This window comes from Phanerochaete carnosa (genome assembly GCF_000300595.1).
Source record: "Phanerochaete carnosa HHB-10118-sp unplaced genomic scaffold PHACAscaffold_3, whole genome shotgun sequence".
In the NCBI taxonomy this organism is placed as follows: domain Eukaryota; kingdom Fungi; phylum Basidiomycota; class Agaricomycetes; order Polyporales; family Phanerochaetaceae; genus Phanerochaete; species Phanerochaete carnosa.
In genome coordinates this window covers 318,477-338,225 of record NW_006767630.1, presented here as the reverse complement: position 1 = coordinate 338,225, position 19,749 = coordinate 318,477, and the positions used below count along the sequence as shown (strand labels likewise).

Sequence of the window (19,749 nt, the reverse complement as noted above, 5' to 3'; positions counted from 1 at the left end):
CACACAACAAGAAAATGATAAAATCAAGAGAGCGCAACATCAGGAAACAGGACTTGGGTCCGTAGTGCTCCCAAATGCTCCTGTAGCACTCTGTAGCATTGTGGACCTAAATCTTTTCCCTGATGAAGAGAAGCAAATTATAACATATACAGAAGCCACACTATGTGTTCCCTGCGCCCCCAACCCTTTGTTGCAAGTAGTGATGTCCTTTTCCTTGGACATCTCCAGAACCACCCAAGCCGTGACCTTGCTATTCCAGCTGTGCCTAGAGAACCTTAGAAGCGGAATTAGACTGCAAAAAGTTGGGAGGCAGTAGTACACACCCTAATGTTGATAATAGAGGCAGCTGTACAGAGTGGAGATGGAGATGGGGCGGAAAGAATGGTCGTCAATGAGAGGGGAAGGTCTGGCGCGCTACCAAAATTAGGCATCCCGGCTGTTTCGGTGCAGTAATGCATGCATAGCTCGAGTCTCCCCCGACTGATCTTGATAGAATTATAAATTTATGTAGAAAGAAATACTATTGACATATTAGAGGCCTCGTATTATGCTACAACAATGCTGTTGAGCCCAGAATATACGGCTGGCCGAGTGCTGGGCTTGGCCGGTTGGGGGGCGGCTAACAGTACGTATGCCCGATCCCGACGACGGTCGCATTTGGATAGGCTTTGTGGCGCCGTGATGACATCACCGATTCATACTGTAGCATTTACACACAACATAATGCGAGCACAGAGTGACACATCCCTGCATATATTGAACCCATAATCCACTGTAGCCTATTACTTGGGCGTTAGCCGACGGCTAAACTTAGCACGCCGACCCCGGAAGGCAGCATGGGTTCGTCTGGCCCGGATAGCAGAAATCGATGCTGACGCAGTACTAAAGCGTGCGGATGATCAGCAGACGTATATCACGAGGGACAGGCAGATCACTCACCTCTTCGCCGATGATAAGGTCGTCGCACGCATCGTCAACGTTATCGTTGTACTGCACGAACAGAGCGACGGAGATCTCCCATTGTACCGCAAGGTTGTCGCACGTAGTCTCATTCGCGGGCACCCAGAGGAAGCATGGCGGCGTGTATGCTGCGGCGAGTGCGTCGCATAATATCGAGGTGCGAGAAGGGAAAGCCAGACAGTCCGGGCGGCGGTCAACGCGGGGTTCGGCATGTCAGGTACGGAACGGCCGGGAATATTCAGCTAAATTCTGGAACGATTTTAGGGGAAAATAGGCACGTACAGTCCAGGCACACTTCGTGTACATCCATAGGCGGGCCGCCTGTATACAGCGCAGAGTGAGGTGTGATTATATGATAAACCAGGCAGCGACAACTGACAATCGTGCAGATCAGGGTTCAAGGCCATGAGTTGCTCAGTCGTAAGACCGGACCAAGATTCGATACTCGCGCAGGAATCTGTAGGCCTATTTGGAGTGAGATATTATATCTTCCTGCAAGAGGCACCTGCCCTACTGCGAATTGTAGATCTCTGCCGGGGCCAAAATCAGCGTCCGCTGTTCACGACACGGCCTGAGTGAAGAAGACGCACCGACGCACTCGGAACTTGGGCCAGACGCCATGATGAGCGCGACGCCCCAAGCAGCGACAAAAGTCGCAGCGGCGGAGACAGCAAAGGTGCGCATCTTGCTTGCAAGTGTCTGGTAGTTCGACTTAAGCCCTGCAGATAGCAAGCACAGGAAGGTACAAGACGACCTTTATACCTTTGCAGCAAGGCTAAAGGATGCGAGGACCAATAATTCAGCGGCCGCATGCCTCTCGAAGATCACCCAGACCAACAGCATAGACACTCCCAGAAGAGAGAGGCAGTTTACACGCTCACCCTGATTTCTCGAGTGCATCTCGGCAGCGGAGTACACTCAGTGTGCAGAACCTGGACATGTGTCCCTACATTCTCCGAATGCCGGTGGAATACATGCGCTCAGACTGTTTGAGCGTCAGGTGTATATGTTCAAGGAAGTGTGTTTGAAATTTGAATGCTCTGCTCGGTGGACGCGTCGACATGTGACATGCGCTTCATGCGAGAATACCCCAGCAGATCACTAAAGTACCATTAAGGGGCCCCAGGTACGAACGAGAAGAGATATTTGTAGATAGAGCGTCCTCATCAGAAGATACGCGGCATCGACATATGGTGTTTGATCGACGATTCTGGTGTTTGGGATTGCTCAGCACAAGCGGCATAGGCTACGGCATGTTAAGATACGCAAATAGTTGAGGCACCTACTGCTGCTACACTTGTGTCCGTCTTTCACCAATGTACCCAGCTAAGACAGAGATAATAACAAGCTACAGTGCCTTAGAGGCATATGAACCTCTTCAGCTGCCTAACTATTTCAAATATATCATTATCGAGATCATGCATATGACTACAATTTTCGTTCCTGAACACTCTTTCACAGTGACCCTACCGCAATCATGTCGGCGTTCTCGAGAGAATTGTCTGCACCTTAGAGACTCGCAACAGATCATGCCGTAGCGCAAGCCTTCCTGTGACCTTTCCAGTCCTGAGCCTGGCACTCCGTACCGCAATACACGACCTTCTTGCATCGGCTGCAGACCATGCGTTTCCCCACGGGAAGAATACTTTTGCATCTGGCGCAGCGGTCGCCTGCGCGCTCGTTTCCGGATAAAGGAGCAGCCAGACCCGAAGTGTTGCGATAATTCCGCGTGTCTGTTCTGTCCAGAAGTTCTTTCATCTTGGCGGCGACAGGCTCAAGGTAGGAGACCGCAAACAGCAGGGAGATCGCCACTCTAGTGACATGCGGAAGAAAAGGCGCCCAGTCCCTTCTACGCCGGAAGGCATCGGTGACCTTTCCCTTACCACAGTCGCAGATAGGCACCTCCGAGTGTTGTACAGAGAGCGGGACGCGCCCGTGCAAGGCGTACGCACACTGTGCAGTGTGCGCCCACGTCCTGCAGCGCTCGGCAAGCGCCGGAAGGAGCGCCTTCCACGCCGCGCACTCGGCGTCGTTGACGACGATATGCACAATCTCAGGCACAAGGCTCGGCAGGGCGCGCTGTAACCGGCTCACGAGCACGTTTGTGAGTGGAAGCACAAACGCGTCCGCGATGGCACTATGGCTCGCAACGTCGAGCCGCAGGCCGGTCACGAAGAAGAGGGTGTCCATGCCACCCTGAGATGTGCGGTCGAGGCCAAAGACCTGCGCTGGCCGCGGCTTCGTCGGGCCCTGAAGCCCCGCGGCGCAAACGAAGATAGTATGCAGGGAGTCTTTGACCCTCCCAAGCGCATCTAGGGTGCCGCCCTCTCTAGCCGCCCTCTCTCCGTCCGATAAGGCCACGCTCGCGAGCGTGTTGAGCCACTCCAATCCACCAACATCGCCAGTAGACAGGGTTGGAAGCCGCTCGAGGTTGATGCGATGTATGTTCCACGGAAAGAAAGACATCTCGGCGGCGGTCATCGGGAAGCGATGCTGAACCGGCACACTGCTTTGGCCGAGCAGTTGGAGCGGAAGTACAACCTATTGAAGATCAGCTCTATTGCTATTTTACATATGAACAAAAACGCACCTCGACCCAGGAAGACTTTCGTGCTACGCGAAGCTTGATTCGCGATGCGTCTATGCTGAATGGAAAGCCCAAGTCGAACCGCACATCTGGGCCAATAGCCAGTCTAACCGCGCTTGCTGCCGTCTGTATCACAGAGACCGACGTCGTTGCAGATGCCAGCGCGGCCTTTGCTAGAGGTTCTTCAACTTCGACCCGTCTCGTAACGTGTGTCACCCGCGAACCCTCGGCTGTAACGGCAACCGTATCCATGGGTGGCGTATCAAGTTGTACAGGAAGATATGGAATGGCGGCAGGGCTGTCACCTGACAGTGCCGGCCGACTACGCAAAACATGAAGGTACTTCTCGTCCGTTAACGACACCTCAAACAGGGTCAGCCTCGACCCAAGTCGAGGTAGGAGCTGACAAGTGCTCGGCGTGCTGGTGAGCCCCAGGCGCACAACGGTCGCGCGGGGGTCGTGCGCAAGTATCCACGAAGGCACGCAAACGCATACCACCACCGGGGCCGTGCTATGCCTCCCGCGGGGATCCGCCCTAACGGTCGCGACAGCGTTCTCGTCACGGCCCTTCACGGACAGCACGCCGAACATCATCTCGACGTATGCGAAGTCGTTTGCCCAGTCCCGGGCCAACCCTGAGAGCTGTACGGTGAACTGCGGATGCATTGGCGCGCCGTCCTCCTCGATGGCGCGCAGCTGGAGCCTGTCGACGGAAAATGCGATGCATACAACGGGCGGCACCGTGGTCCAGTTGCGGAAGCGTCCGAGTGCTTTGTTTTTGAGGGCCAGACTGTCGTTCGCACGGAAGTTGGGCTCGCTGTGCAGCCCGAGGAGGTGCAGTTGCGTGAGGAGATCCTGATAGTATAGTCCACCAATAGAGAGGGTGTTATCATCGATGATGCGCGAGAGAAGCGCAGCGAAGACGCCGTCCCAATCTGCCTCGACTCGCGCGCGAACGCATCTCAACAGGGCGGCGAAACTCCTGCGGCAGTAGCGTACCATCTCTTGGCGTTCTAGCAAGCGGATACTGGCCTGTCTCCGGAACATTCTTGTCACGTCCTCGTGCGCAAACATGCGGAGGTAGATGTTGAACAGCAGGGACGCAAGTTGGGCCGGCTCGAACGTCGCTGCCGGAGAACCGTCGGATATGAGTAGCGACGGGATCTTCCAGGCCAAACGCTCATGAAACTGGCCACCTTGTCGCGCCTGGAACCCAATTATCTCGTGGACGTTGGAATCGGTGGTGTACCCAGACAAGTAAGAGACCGGGGTAAGGTCTAGGAGCACGGACGCCGTGGTTAAGTCGCTGCAGAGCCTCTCTGAGATGGCAAACAGTGGGTCTTCTGTGTATGGAAGCAGCGTCTCGGTGTGTATTGTTGCGCAGGGAGTGTGCTTCAGGAGGGGAACGGTGGATATGAGGATGTTAAGCGCGCCAATGTGGTCGCAGAGGTTAGAGGTGTCAATGACATCGAACTTCAGTGGTGCTATACCGTCCACATAGTCTCCACCATCCAGTATAGCCAGATCTGCATGCAATGTACCCACACGCGGAAGGGTGCCGGCTTCGCCACCTGCTCCGACGATCTGCAACGCTTGGCATATTGAAAGGACGTCTCCGACCAACACTCGAATCTTGATCGTAGGGTTCGGAGTCGCCCGGATGCATGCATAAAATGACTCGCACCACTGACGAAATCGGATTCTGACGTTCTCGTACACACTTGCGAGAGAAGGCGAAGACTGTTTCGCGTTCGCGAAGACGGGCGCCAAATGAAATGCCGTGAGCGGGTGGGTTCCGTAATGAGGGAGGAATCCTTCGCCATCTGTAGCATAAAAAAAGGTAGGATTGACGTGAATGGCGTTTCGGACGTCATTCTGAGATGTAGAGAGTACGCCAGTCTTCCAGAACTTCCGAGACGACTCTGCGCAGATATCCGCGGAGTCGAAGGAAAGCGGACCCGCCGAACGCGAAGTAGAGCCGTCGTAGAAGCTTTCACCGAGGTCTTTAAAATTGTCGTTGTATGCTTTTCTCATCCCAGTTAGGAATATCTCCTTGTGTTGCTTGTGTTGTGCTGCAGAAAATGACTCGGTTCGAGCATATAGCGCCCAGTGCCGATGCAGCTCTGCGAGTGTAAAGCGGCTGCCAATTTGCAAAAAGGTGGAATACTCGGATGTTGCCCAGCTCTTGAGGTCGACAGACAGATCTGCTAACTTTTGTGATTGGCTGAGCAAGACATCTCGAGAAGAATCATCGAGGAGAAAGTGGTAAAAAATATTCCAGAGTCGCGTTACGTCTTGACTGTGCTTGTTGTCGAATACGAGAGTTAAAAGAATTATATTCCGAGCTATGCAAATAAGAATATAAACTTGCGGTTAAAGCGAAGGTAGCGAAGTACGTACCGAGGATGGCCGGCTCATGGTCGCAGCAGGTAAAATCGAGTTTGCGCTTGACTGTAAAGCTCTCATTCAGAGGACAACACATGCATGTCGTACACAAAGTCTCACCGTCGACCTGATCCACCTCAGTAGAATATACAGTGTGCAAAATGCTTCTGGGGTCGCCGCAGCCGAGGAGCAAGATCGCCGCATCGCTTTCTGGGGGAACATGTTGAAGCAAAAGCATGGGACAGGTGTTGCCGACAGGGTAGTAGAAGGTTTTGGTCGGCCAGAAGACTGGATGTGCCATAGCTGAGTGTCGACGTGAGCTTCAGATCCTCGAGATTGACCCAATAAGTCGCCGGGGAGGTATGGTGTCGTTGGACGTTGAGTACGTTCGAATTCCAGAGGCTTGCGTGTCCATGCGCCTATCGAGACCCAGCACGTGTGAACCGTCAATTTCAGAGAGGCAACTGCCTTATGAGTCGCTTCTCGAGATGACCATGTATGTCAAGAGACAAGTCATTTACGACGCGTACCCTAGAGGCGACTAACTGCTATAGGCAGCAGCACATTCATTCTTCTGGACTATCGTGTTAAAAATAAGTATAACAAACGCACAAACGGGGGTGGAAGGAGCTGAAAGCATCATAAAGCCGGCAGGAATGTTTGAGAGCTAAGGCTTATTGTCGTAGTATGCGCAGGGTCTTTTGATCTCTACCCTCTTCATTCAGACCTTAAAAATATCTATTAACCGGCTGATCACAAGATAAATATCATTATACCTCACAATTGGGCGATGAACGAGCTTCGGCAAGGGCGAGAGTTGGATCAAGAGTCAATGACAGGCGAGACTTTCATAGGGTTAGGGTCAATCAAATGGTTTCGGCTATTGCCGATTTAAAGGACACCCGCGACCCGCGTTAGCGGTGGGCCACCAGTCTTCCACATTCTAACCACACCTCCCGTATTTACGAGCATGGGCAAGCGCAAGGCTACAGCATATGATGAGGATGAAGGATGGCTTCCAACGCTTTCTGGATCCTCGTATCCGGCCTACGACTGCGGAGCCCCTGGTTCGTCCTCGAACCCTGTTCTCCTGGACTCGCCACCCGCGAAGGCTCCCGTAAACAAACGCCGGAGAAAGGCCAAGGACATCGATGAACCTGTACAAGAGAAGCGTCTAGCCATGATGAAACGCAGGTGTCCGCAAAACATCATGGACAGGTTGGAAAGGGTCCAAACACAAAGGCGCGCCAGCTCGCGTTGTTTTTTGTAGTATGCATGCTGACCGCGAATTTGATCTTCAGATTCTTCATGGTTGACAGAAATCGCAACGGAGATGAATTGCGGGAGGAGTTTCAGGTCCTTGGCTCAACCGGAAATGTGAGTAGCGCGTTTGCAAGCGCGGTGGCGTTGGACTAACGCGCGGGTTAGGTATACACCGTAGTCATAGATAAGATTCCTCAGTGCAGCTGTGAGTATAACGATCGCTGAATACTTTTAATACTAATATTTTCCAGGTCCTGACTCGCTGAAGGGAAATCATTGCAAACACATTGTAAGTCTCCAAATGTCTCGGCGTCACTCCCCTGCCAGAAGCTAATCTGGGACTTGAGCTCTTCATTTTTGCCAAAGGTATCCGTAATCCAGTGCACTTTGCAATTAGTCCGCCTAACTCGGACACCCTTCTTAGTCCTCCAGGTCCCTTACACCTCACACGCATGGTACCAGAAGTACGTGCGTGCTTCCTATGTTTTGATTTGGTGTCAATATCCTCTCTCAGAGCCCTCCTGACAAGCGAACTCCAAGAGGTGTTCGCGAACGCGCCACTCGCGCCGAACGACATGGCAAACTCGCGTGTCCGCGAAGCATATGCCCGTGCCACGGGCAAATCCGCCACGTCGAGCAGCTCCAGTAGCGCGAAGCGCAAGATGCCAACCGAGGAGGACGACTGTCCGGTCTGCTACGAAGGTATGCACGGCACCGCTGAGGGAAAGCTAAGCTTCTGCGAGACCTGCGGAAACTGTCTCCACAAGGAATGTTTCGAGCAGTGTGAGTGGCTGATGAAGACTGCGTAGCTTCTCAGGGTCGCTGATCCGGAATACCAACAGGGGCGCGGAATAAGGGTGCAGGTGTTACTTGTCCGATGTGTCGGACCGTGTGGGTCGGGCCAGAGGTCGCTAGCGCTAGCCGCTCGCGGGTAGGAGCTGCTTCGGAAGGTTATTTGAACCTTGCGTCAGTAGCCGGTCTAAGTCCGGAACGTGATGCAAGCTCTTGTAAGTGAATCATCGCGAAGGCACGGTGACTTTCTGATCATGATCTGGCAGATTACCATGGACCGAGGCGTGGACAGAGACATTACGGGTACCAGTACTACTAAGGGGCAATGGCAGAGCTTGGTTCTATCATTACCTAGTGCGATACCCTAACCGTAATTGATATGTTCGACTTAGGCTATAATGACTCCGCTCGGTAGCGGTAATCTGACATACTTGTGCACCGATTTACGGCGGTATGGTCCACGCCATCTGACGTGAGAAGTCAACTCTCCTGGTTAAGGGCGTGTTATCAGTTCCCATGCCATGCGCCACGTATTTGGACGACAAGCTCACGTCCTTTGGAAGCTTTGATGTCAGAGGCAGGCGCTGCTTTTCGGTCGTTAAGATCGTTGATCAAGTTGGCCTTTTGGACTCGAAAGGCCTCGCACGAATAGTCACCTGCCTCGGTTCCTATGAACTCCAGAAGAGACAGGACATCAAGGTATTTACTTTCTGTAAATTCCGAATATCGCTCTATTATGAAACCTACTATGCAGATATTTATACTGCAGCCAGAGCGTCTAACGCTCGCCAGTGTCCAACTCAGTGAGAGCACATATGCTCGTAGGCGGGTCTCGTTGGCAGCGTGGCTGATATTGCGTCGAACATGCTTCTTATATCCGAGGACAAGCACGTCAGTTGTGGTATCCGTTTTCTGCGCGTTGGATGCGCGTCCTAGCCTTTCCCAGGAACCGCGGTATAAATTGCTTGTCTTCGGTCTCGACTTCGACAAGCCACAGGTCCCCATGTCCTTCATGGGCTCTCTGACTCCCATTGCTGCTACTATGACTGACACTTCAAAGGCGATCGACTTGTACGCTCTCTCCATCGTTCACCACCTACCGATTACTTATGTGTTTTGGCACCAGGATGAACGCGACCTATGTGCAAATTGCGGTTACAGGTCGCTCCGCTGCTTTCGATGACTTTTCCGGGATTGACTTTCCTCCCGCAGCGTTGGTAGTGTATGACCACATCCTCACCTTCAACGCCGAGCTCTGCACGATATGGCAGCGCAAGCTAACCATAATGTCTGCCCTTCTCCTTTCGATGCGATACTGCTTGTTGCTGCAGGCCGCCATCCTGCATATCACGACGAATGCTACGGTACGTCACCTCACATCTGATCCTCGGTTGTGTGCTCAAAGCTGGTCAGAGGCACGTATTCCGTCTGGTTATTTTGCCTGCTTTAACACCGGTCCACGCAGCTGTGGTCCCCTAATGAAGGTCAGCGAAGTCCTTGCCATTGTGGGCATGCTTCAAGTATCAAGTGGGTCTGATTACGCGTCGAGTCGCCAGTCACGAGACTAATTGTCGCTAGTGGTTTTTGCTATGCGCACTAGCGCGATTTGTGGAGGTAGCCGTGTGATATCTGCCGTGGTATTCGTATTAGGCATGGTCCCCGTTTGTACCCTCTCAGTGAGCTCCTTCCGAAACTTCGCCAATGTCTTGAAGATGACCGTGTGCGAGCAGTTTATCATGGCGCATAGCTATTCTGTACATGTTGGGGCGCCGCTGTACATCTGTCAGCATGTTAACAGCTTCTCATCAGCCTTGGCATTCAAGTAAGTCGGTCCCGCATACTGTGCTTTTTTTTTTTTGGCTAAACACTGCCATCGAGCAGAAGTAAGCCGCACAAATATCGAAGAATGGTATAAAAATGCTCACCGCGCCCGAAGTCGTCTGGGCTACCCGCATACCGATGATCATCGCCGACGCGGTCGTGATGTTCCTAACGTGGCTCGGGGTCTTCCGCACGTGGAGGGAAGCCTCTCGCCTGAACACTCGCGTGCCAGTGGCCGGCCTGCTGATGAAAGACGGTAATTAAGGGCCAATATATACTGCATGTTCAGCATACTCATTCGCCTCCACAGGTATTATGTACTTCATGTGAGCCGGGCCAGCTACGCATGTAAATATCAATCCCCTGACAGTTTGAAGCGCTCTTCTCGCACTCAACCTCGCGCAAATATTGACGTTTGGGAAATCCGTACTTCTCTATCCTTGAGCTTCCGATCGTCCTTGTTGACCTACCTGCTTCAGATCACTGCACCCGCCACCCGTCTGGTCCACCTTCTGGTATGTCCGCTGTCGCAGCCAGACTGTTCTTGACTCATGCCGCATCCGCGTAGCCCCTACTCCTTGTCAGCAGATTCATCCTCGAACTGCGCCGATTATATGCCCTGGACGCGGTCTCGAACTCGGACGTACAACATTTCTCGCGATTCTCCGTGAACTTCCGCCTCCCGCAGAGCTACGTGGGAAACATTAGCGAGCCGCTTGAGTACGGCGCGGACGAGGAGCCTATGGCGCCTCCAGAGGACCTACTCGAGACCGCGCCACCGGACTTGGTTCTCTCGTCTAGCGAGGCGTCTCTATGCTGGAAATCAATCTTCGATAGCGAGAAACACTTATATGCGGGGAGCATGCCAAGCATACAGGAGGTACGCCAGCCTTTCTTCTGAACAGATGGTCAAGACCTGTCTAACGCCATGGTGTGGCAGTCACCTACTATTGTAGAAGAAACTAGCACCTACCAGAAAGATATATATTGACGCGGGGCTAACGGAAGATTGGAATTGACAAGTTTCGCTCTGCTCTTGGGAAACTTGGAGCTTAGGCCTATGCACGTGGAAGAGTGCTTCACGATCCGACTACCCACGGTAGAACGTGGGGTGCGATACGGCATAGACTGCGATCATACATATATTATAAGCTTAGGAAACAGCCTGGCTTTTATCTCGCGGGCCAGGACATAACCTTATACGAAGATTACTTCGGATCGTTTTCACCGTCTGTCCCCTGGTAGGAGGAGCTACCCTCTTCAGGGACAGTGACAGTATGATTGAGCGGTTCGCCCATATTCCCAACAATGCTGGGACTGATCTTGAAAGCTGGGTCAGAAAACTCGGAAGGAGTCGGCAAGGTTGAGATTTGCTGCGAGTTATTCAGTCCCCGCAAGTTGAGCATAAACCGGTTAATGAGGATCGGCGGCTGTTATACTTGGTGAGTATGCCGACGAGAGACGAGTCGTACTTCGAGTACTGACCACGGTCGACACAAATGCGCTGACGGGCGCGATGGCCTGATCGCTCGATTTAAGTCAGGTTTCGGGAATTGTTGGCAAGAGAGCACGTACCACCGTTGTCGCAGTCAGTATCTGCACTATATTGACTACCAGCAGAATCCTGGACCGTTCAGGAGTGTGCATCTCGAAGAACTTATGTAACAATGACGTACAAGAAGTAGAGGGTACCTGCAAGAAAGAGTTAACAATTAAAATTGAGAACGAAGTCGATAAAGCGCACCGTCTCGCAGAAGGCATGTGGAGATGGATAATGGTAGACGGAGTCTCCGCGCCTCAGTGAGCTGTCGTAAAGTCTTGATCCAAGTGAGCACAAGCACGAGAGCATCTGCGAAAATCAGCGGCACGCGAGTGCCGATGACAACTGATAGCCCTGTCAGAAGATGGAATCATGAGTGCTAAAATACTTCACATACACCTGTATATGTAGAAGTCAGAAGTCAGAAGTCGGCGAGTCGAGCGATTAGAGAGATACAGCGTACCCAAGATACGCGCTGTCTGAGAGAGACAGTTCCTGATCGCACACATTGAACGGAGCCCCGACGAACGAGTACGTAGATTTGTACACCAGGTACTGCAAAATGGAGAGTTAGTCGGAGATTGATTCTCGCGAGTATAAAACCGGCTGACGATGTTTGTGCCAACGGGTACTAGCCCAAACACAAAAACAACACCAAATAGTGTGTAACTCCTGTCCCAAATGGCGGATATTCTCAGCGCGGAGAAAGCTTGGATGCCGTGAGCCGGCGAGCAAATGTTCATTGGACAGAACATACATACCTGCGGTTTGTATAAATCCCAGCAGTCCGCAGAGTTGTATCAGAACGTCCTGCCCCTTGCAGCTGCGGCGTTACATGTTAAACTCTGCTAATGTACAAAAGTATATGAATGCCTACAACTGTGGAGCATGTCAGGTCTGTGGCTACCGCCCAAGAGGTAGACAGTTCAGCGTACACTTTGGCCTACGGGCAATACCATAAAGAAGGCTTGCAATATCATCACCCACCGTGTGGAGAGTAGTAGAAGTGACGCCGCAGATAACTTGCGCTTCCAGATGGCGTAAAACTCTTGGTCAAGGGTGATAACATATTCGTAGATGGCCCACGCTTGGCAACATCAGCACAAAATTGCGGCGGCAAGCGACATCTGTAGCGTACTCGTCACAGACAACGTAATGCAATTTGCAGAGAACCTGCAAAGATGAATAAAAATTAATCGACTGCGCCACAGCAATGAAATCAGCTGGATATACTGACAGCTCCGCGAGCTCCTGCGCCGCAACTGGGTCATCTTGGCTCGGCTGTGACATTGAAGTATACTTTGCGAGATTTGGAGCTGTGAATTTTTCCAACTGGCAGCAGGTAGTCCAGCCGCTATATACCAGTTGATTGACATTTGTCGCGCGTGTTATCTGTATCGTGCGTCTGTGATAGCGCAAGCTAAGTTGCTGTGAATCCCATGAGACTGGTGATGATCATGTTTAGATCATGAGCAAGGGTTTCGGATCGCGTTCAAGCAGCTCCGATGCGCAGATCATGAAGATAGCGGGTTCCTGGATGCCACTGATCTTGAATGTCCCGACGGCGCAAATCTCGGAGCGCACCTTGCGGTTTTACCGTTGTTGAAAAATTTGCGACCCAACCGAAGCCCGAAACAGGCGCAGCCCACAGTACGCACAACGGCAGCGCGAACGAGAAGACGAGGACGCACGAAAGGCGTGCTCGAGCCACGCAGAGAGCGAGCGCTTTGCCATTCTGTTACGGGTGACACTTTCTACATGCCCTACGGCGTCAAGCTTGCCGGTGGAGACTTCATCACTGCTCATGAAAAGGCTAAACGTTAGTCCACCCCTTAGCCATAGTTCTGTCAAAGCGAAAGCTGCAAGTAGACTGAAACATCCGGAGTGAAGGCACGAACTGATGAAGAATCCAACTCTCCTGATTCGTGCTGCACTAAGCCGAGATCAGCGTGCCCACAACTCACGAGCAGAGTTCAAGAATACATACAAATTGAAGTCCAATCCACGATAATCATACTTCTGGAACCTAATAACGAAGCAACAAAGGGCGTGAGCGCTCATAAAGGAGTTCGAGATCGAAGAACGGAATATGTCCACATCCAAAATGACAGTATTGAGATGGTCACGCAGCAGAGGCGGGAGCGGATGTGCGTGGTTTCCGTGTCCATAGTCTACCAAAAGATCAAGAAAAATATGGGGATTGCCGCTGCGGCGGCGCACACGATCCTTACCGGGTATGGGTCTACTACAAACACGGCAGCTAGGGCCGGATCCGTCGAGCATGTGATGGTAAAACGACTGGCAAACTCGTAGAAAGAGCAAGCTAGGAGAGGCGGGGAACTATCGTGTCGCTAAACCCGCTATAGGCGATCAGGACGTCGAAACGAAACGTGCCATGCATAAAGATGTGACCGTGCTCGACCGTCATGGTTAAAGCCACAGTGACATGGTCCACGACAGCGATCCTAAGGTGCATCGCATCGGATATGGTCGTTGATCAAGTTGCCGTGGGATTTGCTCATAGCCATGTAACCATTGCCAGTTCCCATCCTTTTTTCATACCCCTCTGCATCAACGTGCATTAAACTTGATAGGGCCTTCGGCGAGCTGAATGTAGGTAGGTGAGATAAATTCAGATGCGCCACTGGTAAAACTTGTTTCAAGGGGAAAAGGGGACAATTTTCTGCGCCGGCGCCGTGCGGAGCGCTGATGTCGTAGAATTTGAAGCGCAGTAACTTACTGGATTTGCTGAACTGGTCGTCGCTCTTAACAGAGGTGATGGATCTGACGTAGCCTCGCAGTGCCTCATATGAGCTAACCACGACATCACCATCAGCGCCGACAACATACAAGACGGCAACATCTCCTTTATAGATGTCCTAGGAGCCGTCAAACTCGTTAGTGAGGGCGACCCAACCGGTATCAAGGGAGTATTAGCCGACGAGGGATGCCGTTAGACGTTCTGACCAACTCGAACGCGATGTTAGAAGTTGTGGACGGTGGCTTCGCCAACGAAAAATGGGCGGGGATCTTGGGAAGGATGAGTGGAACCCGGGCATTTAACGCCTCATCACAAAAGTGCAGCCGGAACACTTTCAAAACTTCTTCAGGCCCATACGCACACTTGTAGTAGTTTCTTTATGACTTAACCGCTGCTGTTTTGGACGACAGGAAGGGACAGAAGACAGCCCCGAGCGGACGAAATATTTATGGTGTCTGCTGTGGGATACTTCAGCCCCATTTGCCTTCAACGGCTCTAGTGGTTTCCTGCCAGTGTAAGAAAAATGTCGGCCATATGGGGAAACGCGAAGTGATTAGCACAAAGGACTGACGAACACTTAAAATCCTACACCAATTTATGCGCAAAATAGAGTACTAGTTGAGAAAACACACCCTGAGTGTCAAGACGAACAACTTGCTGCGGGCAGTGGTCAAGCCGAGGACCTTCGGGGGCAGCCGAAGTATTCTGATTGCCCCTAACCTCAATCTGTCACTCCTCCCAACTCGTCCACCTCCTTCTATACTAACACCTCCTCCGACTACAACAAACATCATCCCGCTTCATAGGCTTAACATTTTATAATCGAAGCAGGGCAGCCGGCGGCATCCTCTGGAGGTCGGTGATACTGTACTTTGTTGGATCCGGTTTCGGTCAGAGTTTGCGCTTGGTTGGAATCGCGTGTGAGTTTTGTAACTGTTCACGGAATGGCAAAGACCTATGTAATTATAAACAGTATCGGAGGGGTTCTGAGTGCATCAGATTGGTATACGCACGTACGACAAGATATAAGCGGAATATGCTGGCACTTTGTACGAGACTCTCAGCTCATTCCTCTTGGTCTACTGCGGTGCGAATACCCCCTAGAGCAACTATCAGAAATCTCGTCCTTTGCCCAGCTTGCTTCTACCTGTGCAAATCGTATCGGACACGTGTAGAGTTAGGCGCGTGCGTATGAGTAAATGGGTTTTCTCCGGCATGTTCGCTTTCTCCCTTTATCTTTACGACCATCTTATCTCCGTCGAGTCTAGTCACAGTGGCACGCATGGTTTTCTGGCCCACGAAGACAGCCTTCTATCCCATCGGCAATACGTCTCCAATCTCTCTTCTTCAGCATACTCCACCTGAAGATGACGCCGACATCCTATTGCTTGATTGCGGAGATCCCAGAAATATATTGCACACTGTTTATGCAAATGGAGCTGACCAGGCGTCTGGTAAGTATTCGTTGAGGACTCGAGGAGCTGCGTAGCTTTGGACATGTATATACAGTGAAACGAAAGCTCGATTTTACCTGTTGTGACGTCGAACCCGCCATTCTCGGTATGTTGCTTATGTTCTCGCGAAAGCGTTTGCTGAGCAGATTCAGCTCGGAATGTCCTCCTGTTCACCCTCATCGCCGACGGCAAACATGTCGAGCAGTCACTCGCGCTCTGGAGCATCTTCTACCACTTCTTCCTGGATACCGTCTCTCTCGCACTTTTGCTCTCACAGGCCGAGAAGCTTGCTAATATCTCTGTGGACTTGAACACGTGGAGCGAATCTGAGTACTCGTGCTTCCTCGAGGTCAGCAACGGCTTCACCCTGGGAGAGCTGCATCAACACTGGGTTCTATACGCCCAGACGAAGTTATTTTCGCCCACGCGTCGGGCACAATTTCAAGAGCAATTTCTATCTGGCATGAAGGCTTGCAAGGACAAGAATTTCTCTTACGTGGCCGCTTCTCGCGCTGCAGGTCCAGTTGCGCTCAAAGCCATGTCGTCCTGCGTCGAAGCTTCCGAAACCTTTTGGCAAGCAGGCACCACATTCACCTCTCAACCTGACGTCGATGCTGCATCGGAGGTCAACCCAACATTCGCCTATGCCATGGGCAGGGAAGGGTTCGTGGCTCACTACGGGACGAATCCTATTGCGACCTTCCACCTCGCCCCTATCTTCGCAACTGCGAATACGCTGAACCCACCACCACCGAGCCAAGTCTTTGAAGCCATCAAGAGGCAATTTTATGCATGGTCCGAAGCGTTCTATGCCTGCGTACAGCATTCCGCCAATACGATCAAGATCAGGGCCGTGGTTGCGGACGCCATAGCTTTCTGCCAAGCCTTGCAGCTCGCAACAGCGCGGGGAGACCCTTCTGTGTATCCTCGCGTATGCCCGTGGAGAGCTCCTCTGTTGGCGCTGGATGGCAAAGGCTACTCAACCAGTGCTGCACCTCTAGCATTCCATGTCATTGACACCTCGAATCTTTTCGACCGCGTTGGAAGCATCAATGTCCTGATTGCTACCGTCCCATTGCTGAAACGAACACCGACGGCTGCCTTAATCACCGAGCTGCTGCTATCGGGCGAAGATCCCATCGTGTCTTTCGCTGACAACCTCTGCGGAGATGTGGTGACCATGTCTTTACTCTTCGACCTCACGCCTACTGCATACCTTTCAGGTTACAATGCCCAGTCCAATGTCCATGAGCTCCTGAGATTCCATCTCTATGACGACAGCGCGCAGTACCACGAGCGTCTAGTCTGGAAAATCCCCTCCCAGCTCTCAGGTGCAAGCTCTCGTCCGGTCGCCTTGGACGCATCGCAAGTCGTCTCTTTGCTCTTCAATATCTATCACAGGATGTTCGCCCACAGGAAACCTCCAGACAGCTTCCAGAGGAAGATACCCATCTCCTCGGCGCACACTATCGAGCACACCCGCTATTCCCGACGGAGCTTCGCAGAGCTCGTGCGCTGTCTCATGAGCCGCACCAGCGTCGATTGGAGCCAAGTATTTGACCTGTTCGAGCAGCGCCTTGCGAGTGATAGCACGCTCCTCGTGGATACGAAGTACTATCAGGATCTCATGACGCAGCTGCACCTCCTACACATCTGGACGGCCGGGACACTCCTCCCCGGGAATCCGATAAACAAGGATTCTGGGCTTTTCTGCGAGTGGATGTCGGTACCGTCTGTCGTCTGCATCGTGTTCGCCGTCTCGCGGTCGAAGCTTCAGCCTCTAGAGGCCAACAATACGCCAACGAATCCTGTGTTAGCCGTCGAATTCGAGACAGATGCAGTATCAAATTACTTCTGTTTCGTCGAGACCGCCTTCGGCTCGCTCTCACTCGAGGGCAGTGGCGAGCATGCGCGGGCAGTCATTACCGAAGACTCGCGAGGCAGGGCGGGTGGCGCAGATGTCATTGTCTCTGTGTGTGTGCCCACGTCGATGCTCATGATCAATCCCGCCGCGACATTGATTTGCCTGGTCGTTATGAACACGCCTTCGACGACAGTCGTGTCCTCCAAGCTTGACCACCGGATGATAATTCATAGCGCCCCATTGGCCGATACAAAGGCCGTCCATGTGCTTCGTGAACGGCCGACCTCCGTCGCAGGTCTTCGTGCCGCAATTCCGTACGTACCATGCATTGACAGCCCGCCGACATCAGCGCCAATATCCCTGGTCTTGGAGGGGATGAAGGTGACGAAGATGACGAGAAGGAAGAATATCGAGGAGGCCAGGGCTAAGGCTGCGCTCGCTTCCAAGGATATTTCGGTGACAATCGATCAAGTCGGACCTTGTGAGGTAGAACTCCTTATTGGTTCAGCGCATCGTGAGAAGCTGGCCTTTCCGTTCCCTGTTGACGTTACCGAGACAAAGCTTCGCGTAGCCCGACAGTCTTCCTGGATAGAGGTGTGACCTACCTGACTCTCTCTGCGCTATCACTGATACCAGCAAATAAGGTTGTCGCGGTGCCCTGTTTACTTGGCCGCGGAGGTATGCCCATTGAGACTCGCTTTCCTGTTGCCACGTACGAGTGTAGACCCGTACCATGGGTGATACACCGAATTAATATCGACCGGCTGCCTATCCTTTCAACCAGCAACGTACCCAAGGAACGATTGGAGTGGATCAACGCCCATGTCAGCCTTGCCTTCTCCGACTGCGAGAAGCTTGCTCGAGAGACCAAGACTATGGGAGCTCTTACGCAAGTCAAGGACACGATGCACAGTATCTTCGTACAGACAGCCGGGATCCAGGGCTCCAAGAAGGTATCGATCTTTGGCCTGCACTGCACTTCAAACGGCGGTGTGGATACGCTCTTATTCGTTACAGACTTGCGGCTCGATGTCACTGCACACACCGTCCTTGCTGATGCCTGCGTTCTCCCGCTACACAAGAGCTTCCTACACAACATTGCTCCTTATCTCGCCGAGCTCCACGACGTCTGTCAGGTGGATGTCAGCACAGAAGAGAGCGTCATATGGAAGTGCCTCCTCCCGAGCCTCGCAGAGCGCTGTCGGACATGGGAACACACAACCGGGTGTGCCTACATCGCGCTGCGCGGGAGCGTCCCGCTCTCGACTAAGCATGGCGAGATTCCAACTTGTGCATGTGGGCAGGGAAGGGTAGGCGATGCGTTCTCCGCTCAGAAAGAATGGATGCCGTTCCTACCATACGTCACACGCATCGCGCTCAGTCCACTTTTCGCCGTCTCGCTCCTCGAGCCCGTCGCCAGCCTTCTGCAGAGTCCAACGAATCCTGCCAGGGCTAATTATGACGCCTCCAGTCGGACTCGCGGACCGATCTCATCAAATCCCAGCGGCGCACAGGCAAATTTGTCTCGCTGTGGTACGTGTGGGGTTTCCACTGCAGCAGCCAGGCCCATGGTCTGCAGTCGCTGCAGAAAACTCGCGTACTGCAGTCGGGACTGCCAGAGGAAGGACTGGAAAACGCATAAGCAGTACTGCAAGGCAGTCTAGCGGCCATCAAGGTGAATACAGAGCCATCAGTTCAAACTCTTAAATCTCTTTGTTTCAACGATGATTATAGGTAAAACATTGCTTCGCCGAGCGAACCGTCAATCTGCGTATGCGGAATGATAAAGAAGCGTCCCATACTCCATTTACAATGCCCAATACCGGCGCTTGAGGTTCCAATACGCGCTGACTAAGTGTTCCTTTAGTAACAGACGCGGCCAAGCCTATCGCCTTGCTCCTGCACGCGCAGATCATGGACGGTACAGGCCGTAGTACAGTTACTACAGTGACTGACAAAAGTAGCGCACATGACTACGAAGGGGTATCGAATTTGCTTGATAGCTTCCTGACAACTAGTACTACCGGTACAAGCTCCATATTTATTGTATAATACCTTAACAAGGCTATATTCTGAGCTATACAAATTGCCAAACTGTGTGGATACTGTAGCACTATTATTATTTTACTTAAAATATGCCTCTTTTTTGAAATATTCTTAACTCTGCAAGGAGTGGTATAATAAATCTTTCTTATCTGTGAACAATAGTGATCCTATGCATAGATTAACATATAAATTTTACAGTACAACCTCCCTCCTAATCAGCCAATGACAAGCCTAACTATATTGGCTACTCTATGCTACATGATTTACAAATCAGGA

At 52.1% G+C, this 19,749-nt stretch overlaps 7 protein-coding genes across 7 annotated transcripts; 4 read left to right on the top strand and 3 right to left on the bottom strand.

Moving 5' to 3' along the window:
• Positions 1–697: 697 nt before the first annotated feature.
• Positions 698–6,233, bottom strand: PHACADRAFT_206398 (uncharacterized protein; the record flags this gene model as incomplete). The annotated part of the gene is made up of 10 exons (XM_007392786.1): positions 698–882; positions 940–1,088; positions 1,243–1,281; positions 1,340–1,425; positions 1,475–1,490; positions 1,551–1,679; positions 2,547–3,501; positions 3,551–5,892; positions 5,948–5,998; positions 6,053–6,233. The coding sequence occupies 10 exons, from the start codon at positions 6,231–6,233 to the stop codon at positions 811–813; spliced, it is 4,020 nt and encodes a 1,339-aa protein (XP_007392848.1). The 3' UTR covers positions 698–810.
• A 653-nt stretch (positions 6,234–6,886) lies between these two features.
• On the top strand, positions 6,887–8,442 carry PHACADRAFT_206397 (uncharacterized protein). Its single transcript, XM_007392785.1, has 9 exons — positions 6,887–7,174; positions 7,234–7,309; positions 7,361–7,400; positions 7,447–7,484; positions 7,543–7,561; positions 7,620–7,659; positions 7,710–7,978; positions 8,038–8,202; positions 8,254–8,442. The coding sequence occupies exons 1-9, from the start codon at positions 6,903–6,905 to the stop codon at positions 8,304–8,306; spliced, it is 972 nt and encodes a 323-aa protein (XP_007392847.1). The 5' UTR covers positions 6,887–6,902; the 3' UTR covers positions 8,307–8,442.
• A 409-nt stretch (positions 8,443–8,851) lies between these two features.
• PHACADRAFT_192644 (uncharacterized protein) lies at positions 8,852–9,466 on the top strand (the record flags this gene model as incomplete). The annotated part of the gene is made up of 4 exons (XM_007392784.1): positions 8,852–8,878; positions 8,934–9,058; positions 9,114–9,351; positions 9,401–9,466. The coding sequence occupies 4 exons, from the start codon at positions 8,852–8,854 to the stop codon at positions 9,464–9,466; spliced, it is 456 nt and encodes a 151-aa protein (XP_007392846.1).
• A 1,278-nt stretch (positions 9,467–10,744) lies between these two features.
• On the bottom strand, positions 10,745–12,738 carry PHACADRAFT_206395 (uncharacterized protein). The gene is made up of 9 exons (XM_007392783.1): positions 12,586–12,738; positions 12,487–12,521; positions 12,336–12,435; positions 11,746–11,843; positions 11,553–11,693; positions 11,485–11,500; positions 11,384–11,432; positions 11,294–11,329; positions 10,745–11,238 (listed from the first exon to the last, which is right to left on the bottom strand). The coding sequence occupies exons 1-9, from the start codon at positions 12,636–12,638 to the stop codon at positions 11,017–11,019; spliced, it is 750 nt and encodes a 249-aa protein (XP_007392845.1). The 5' UTR covers positions 12,639–12,738; the 3' UTR covers positions 10,745–11,016.
• Positions 12,739–12,741: 3 nt separating this feature from the next.
• On the top strand, positions 12,742–13,978 carry PHACADRAFT_182029 (uncharacterized protein). Its single transcript, XM_007392782.1, has 3 exons — positions 12,742–13,167; positions 13,234–13,637; positions 13,666–13,978. The coding sequence occupies exons 1-3, from the start codon at positions 13,107–13,109 to the stop codon at positions 13,780–13,782; spliced, it is 582 nt and encodes a 193-aa protein (XP_007392844.1). The 5' UTR covers positions 12,742–13,106; the 3' UTR covers positions 13,783–13,978.
• An 8-nt stretch (positions 13,979–13,986) lies between these two features.
• PHACADRAFT_251166 (uncharacterized protein) lies at positions 13,987–14,444 on the bottom strand. Its single transcript, XM_007392781.1, has one exon. It carries the CDS (start codon positions 14,173–14,175, stop codon positions 14,008–14,010), a length of 168 nt encoding a protein of 55 aa, XP_007392843.1. The 5' UTR covers positions 14,176–14,444; the 3' UTR covers positions 13,987–14,007.
• A 947-nt stretch (positions 14,445–15,391) lies between these two features.
• On the top strand, positions 15,392–19,091 carry PHACADRAFT_158588 (uncharacterized protein; the record flags this gene model as incomplete). Its single annotated transcript, XM_007392780.1, has 4 exons — positions 15,392–15,563; positions 15,619–15,669; positions 15,716–18,021; positions 18,072–19,091. 4 exons carry the CDS (start codon positions 15,392–15,394, stop codon positions 19,089–19,091), a joined length of 3,549 nt encoding a protein of 1,182 aa, XP_007392842.1.
• Between the last annotated feature and the right edge of the window lie 658 nt (positions 19,092–19,749).

Excerpts from the sequence above, each read along its gene's own strand:
- PHACADRAFT_206397 (XM_007392785.1), top strand. The coding sequence starts at position 6,903 with ATGGGCAAGCGCAAGGCTACAGCATATGATGAGGATGAAGGATGGCTT. Across the intron at positions 7,310-7,360 it reads TCCTTGGCTCAACCGGAAAT|GTATACACCGTAGTCATAGA; the intron begins GTGAGTAGCGCG and ends CGCGCGGGTTAG. Across the intron at positions 7,401-7,446 it reads TAAGATTCCTCAGTGCAGCT|GTCCTGACTCGCTGAAGGGA; the intron begins GTGAGTATAACG and ends AATATTTTCCAG.
- PHACADRAFT_206395 (XM_007392783.1), bottom strand. The coding sequence starts at position 12,638 with ATGTCACAGCCGAGCCAAGATGACCCAGTTGCGGCGCAGGAGCTCGCG. Across the intron at positions 12,522-12,585 it reads GCGCAGGAGCTCGCGGAGCT|GTTCTCTGCAAATTGCATTA; the intron begins GTCAGTATATCC and ends TCATCTTTGCAG. Across the intron at positions 11,330-11,383 it reads TACTGACTGCGACAACGGTG|GCCATCGCGCCCGTCAGCGC; the intron begins GTACGTGCTCTC and ends TCGAGCGATCAG.
- PHACADRAFT_182029 (XM_007392782.1), top strand. The coding sequence starts at position 13,107 with ATGCCCTACGGCGTCAAGCTTGCCGGTGGAGACTTCATCACTGCTCAT. Across the intron at positions 13,168-13,233 it reads TGCTCATGAAAAGGCTAAAC|TGAAGGCACGAACTGATGAA; the intron begins GTTAGTCCACCC and ends AAACATCCGGAG. Across the intron at positions 13,638-13,665 it reads GATCCGTCGAGCATGTGATG|AGCAAGCTAGGAGAGGCGGG; the intron begins GTAAAACGACTG and ends ACTCGTAGAAAG.
- PHACADRAFT_251166 (XM_007392781.1), bottom strand. The coding sequence starts at position 14,175 with ATGTCGTGGTTAGCTCATATGAGGCACTGCGAGGCTACGTCAGATCCA.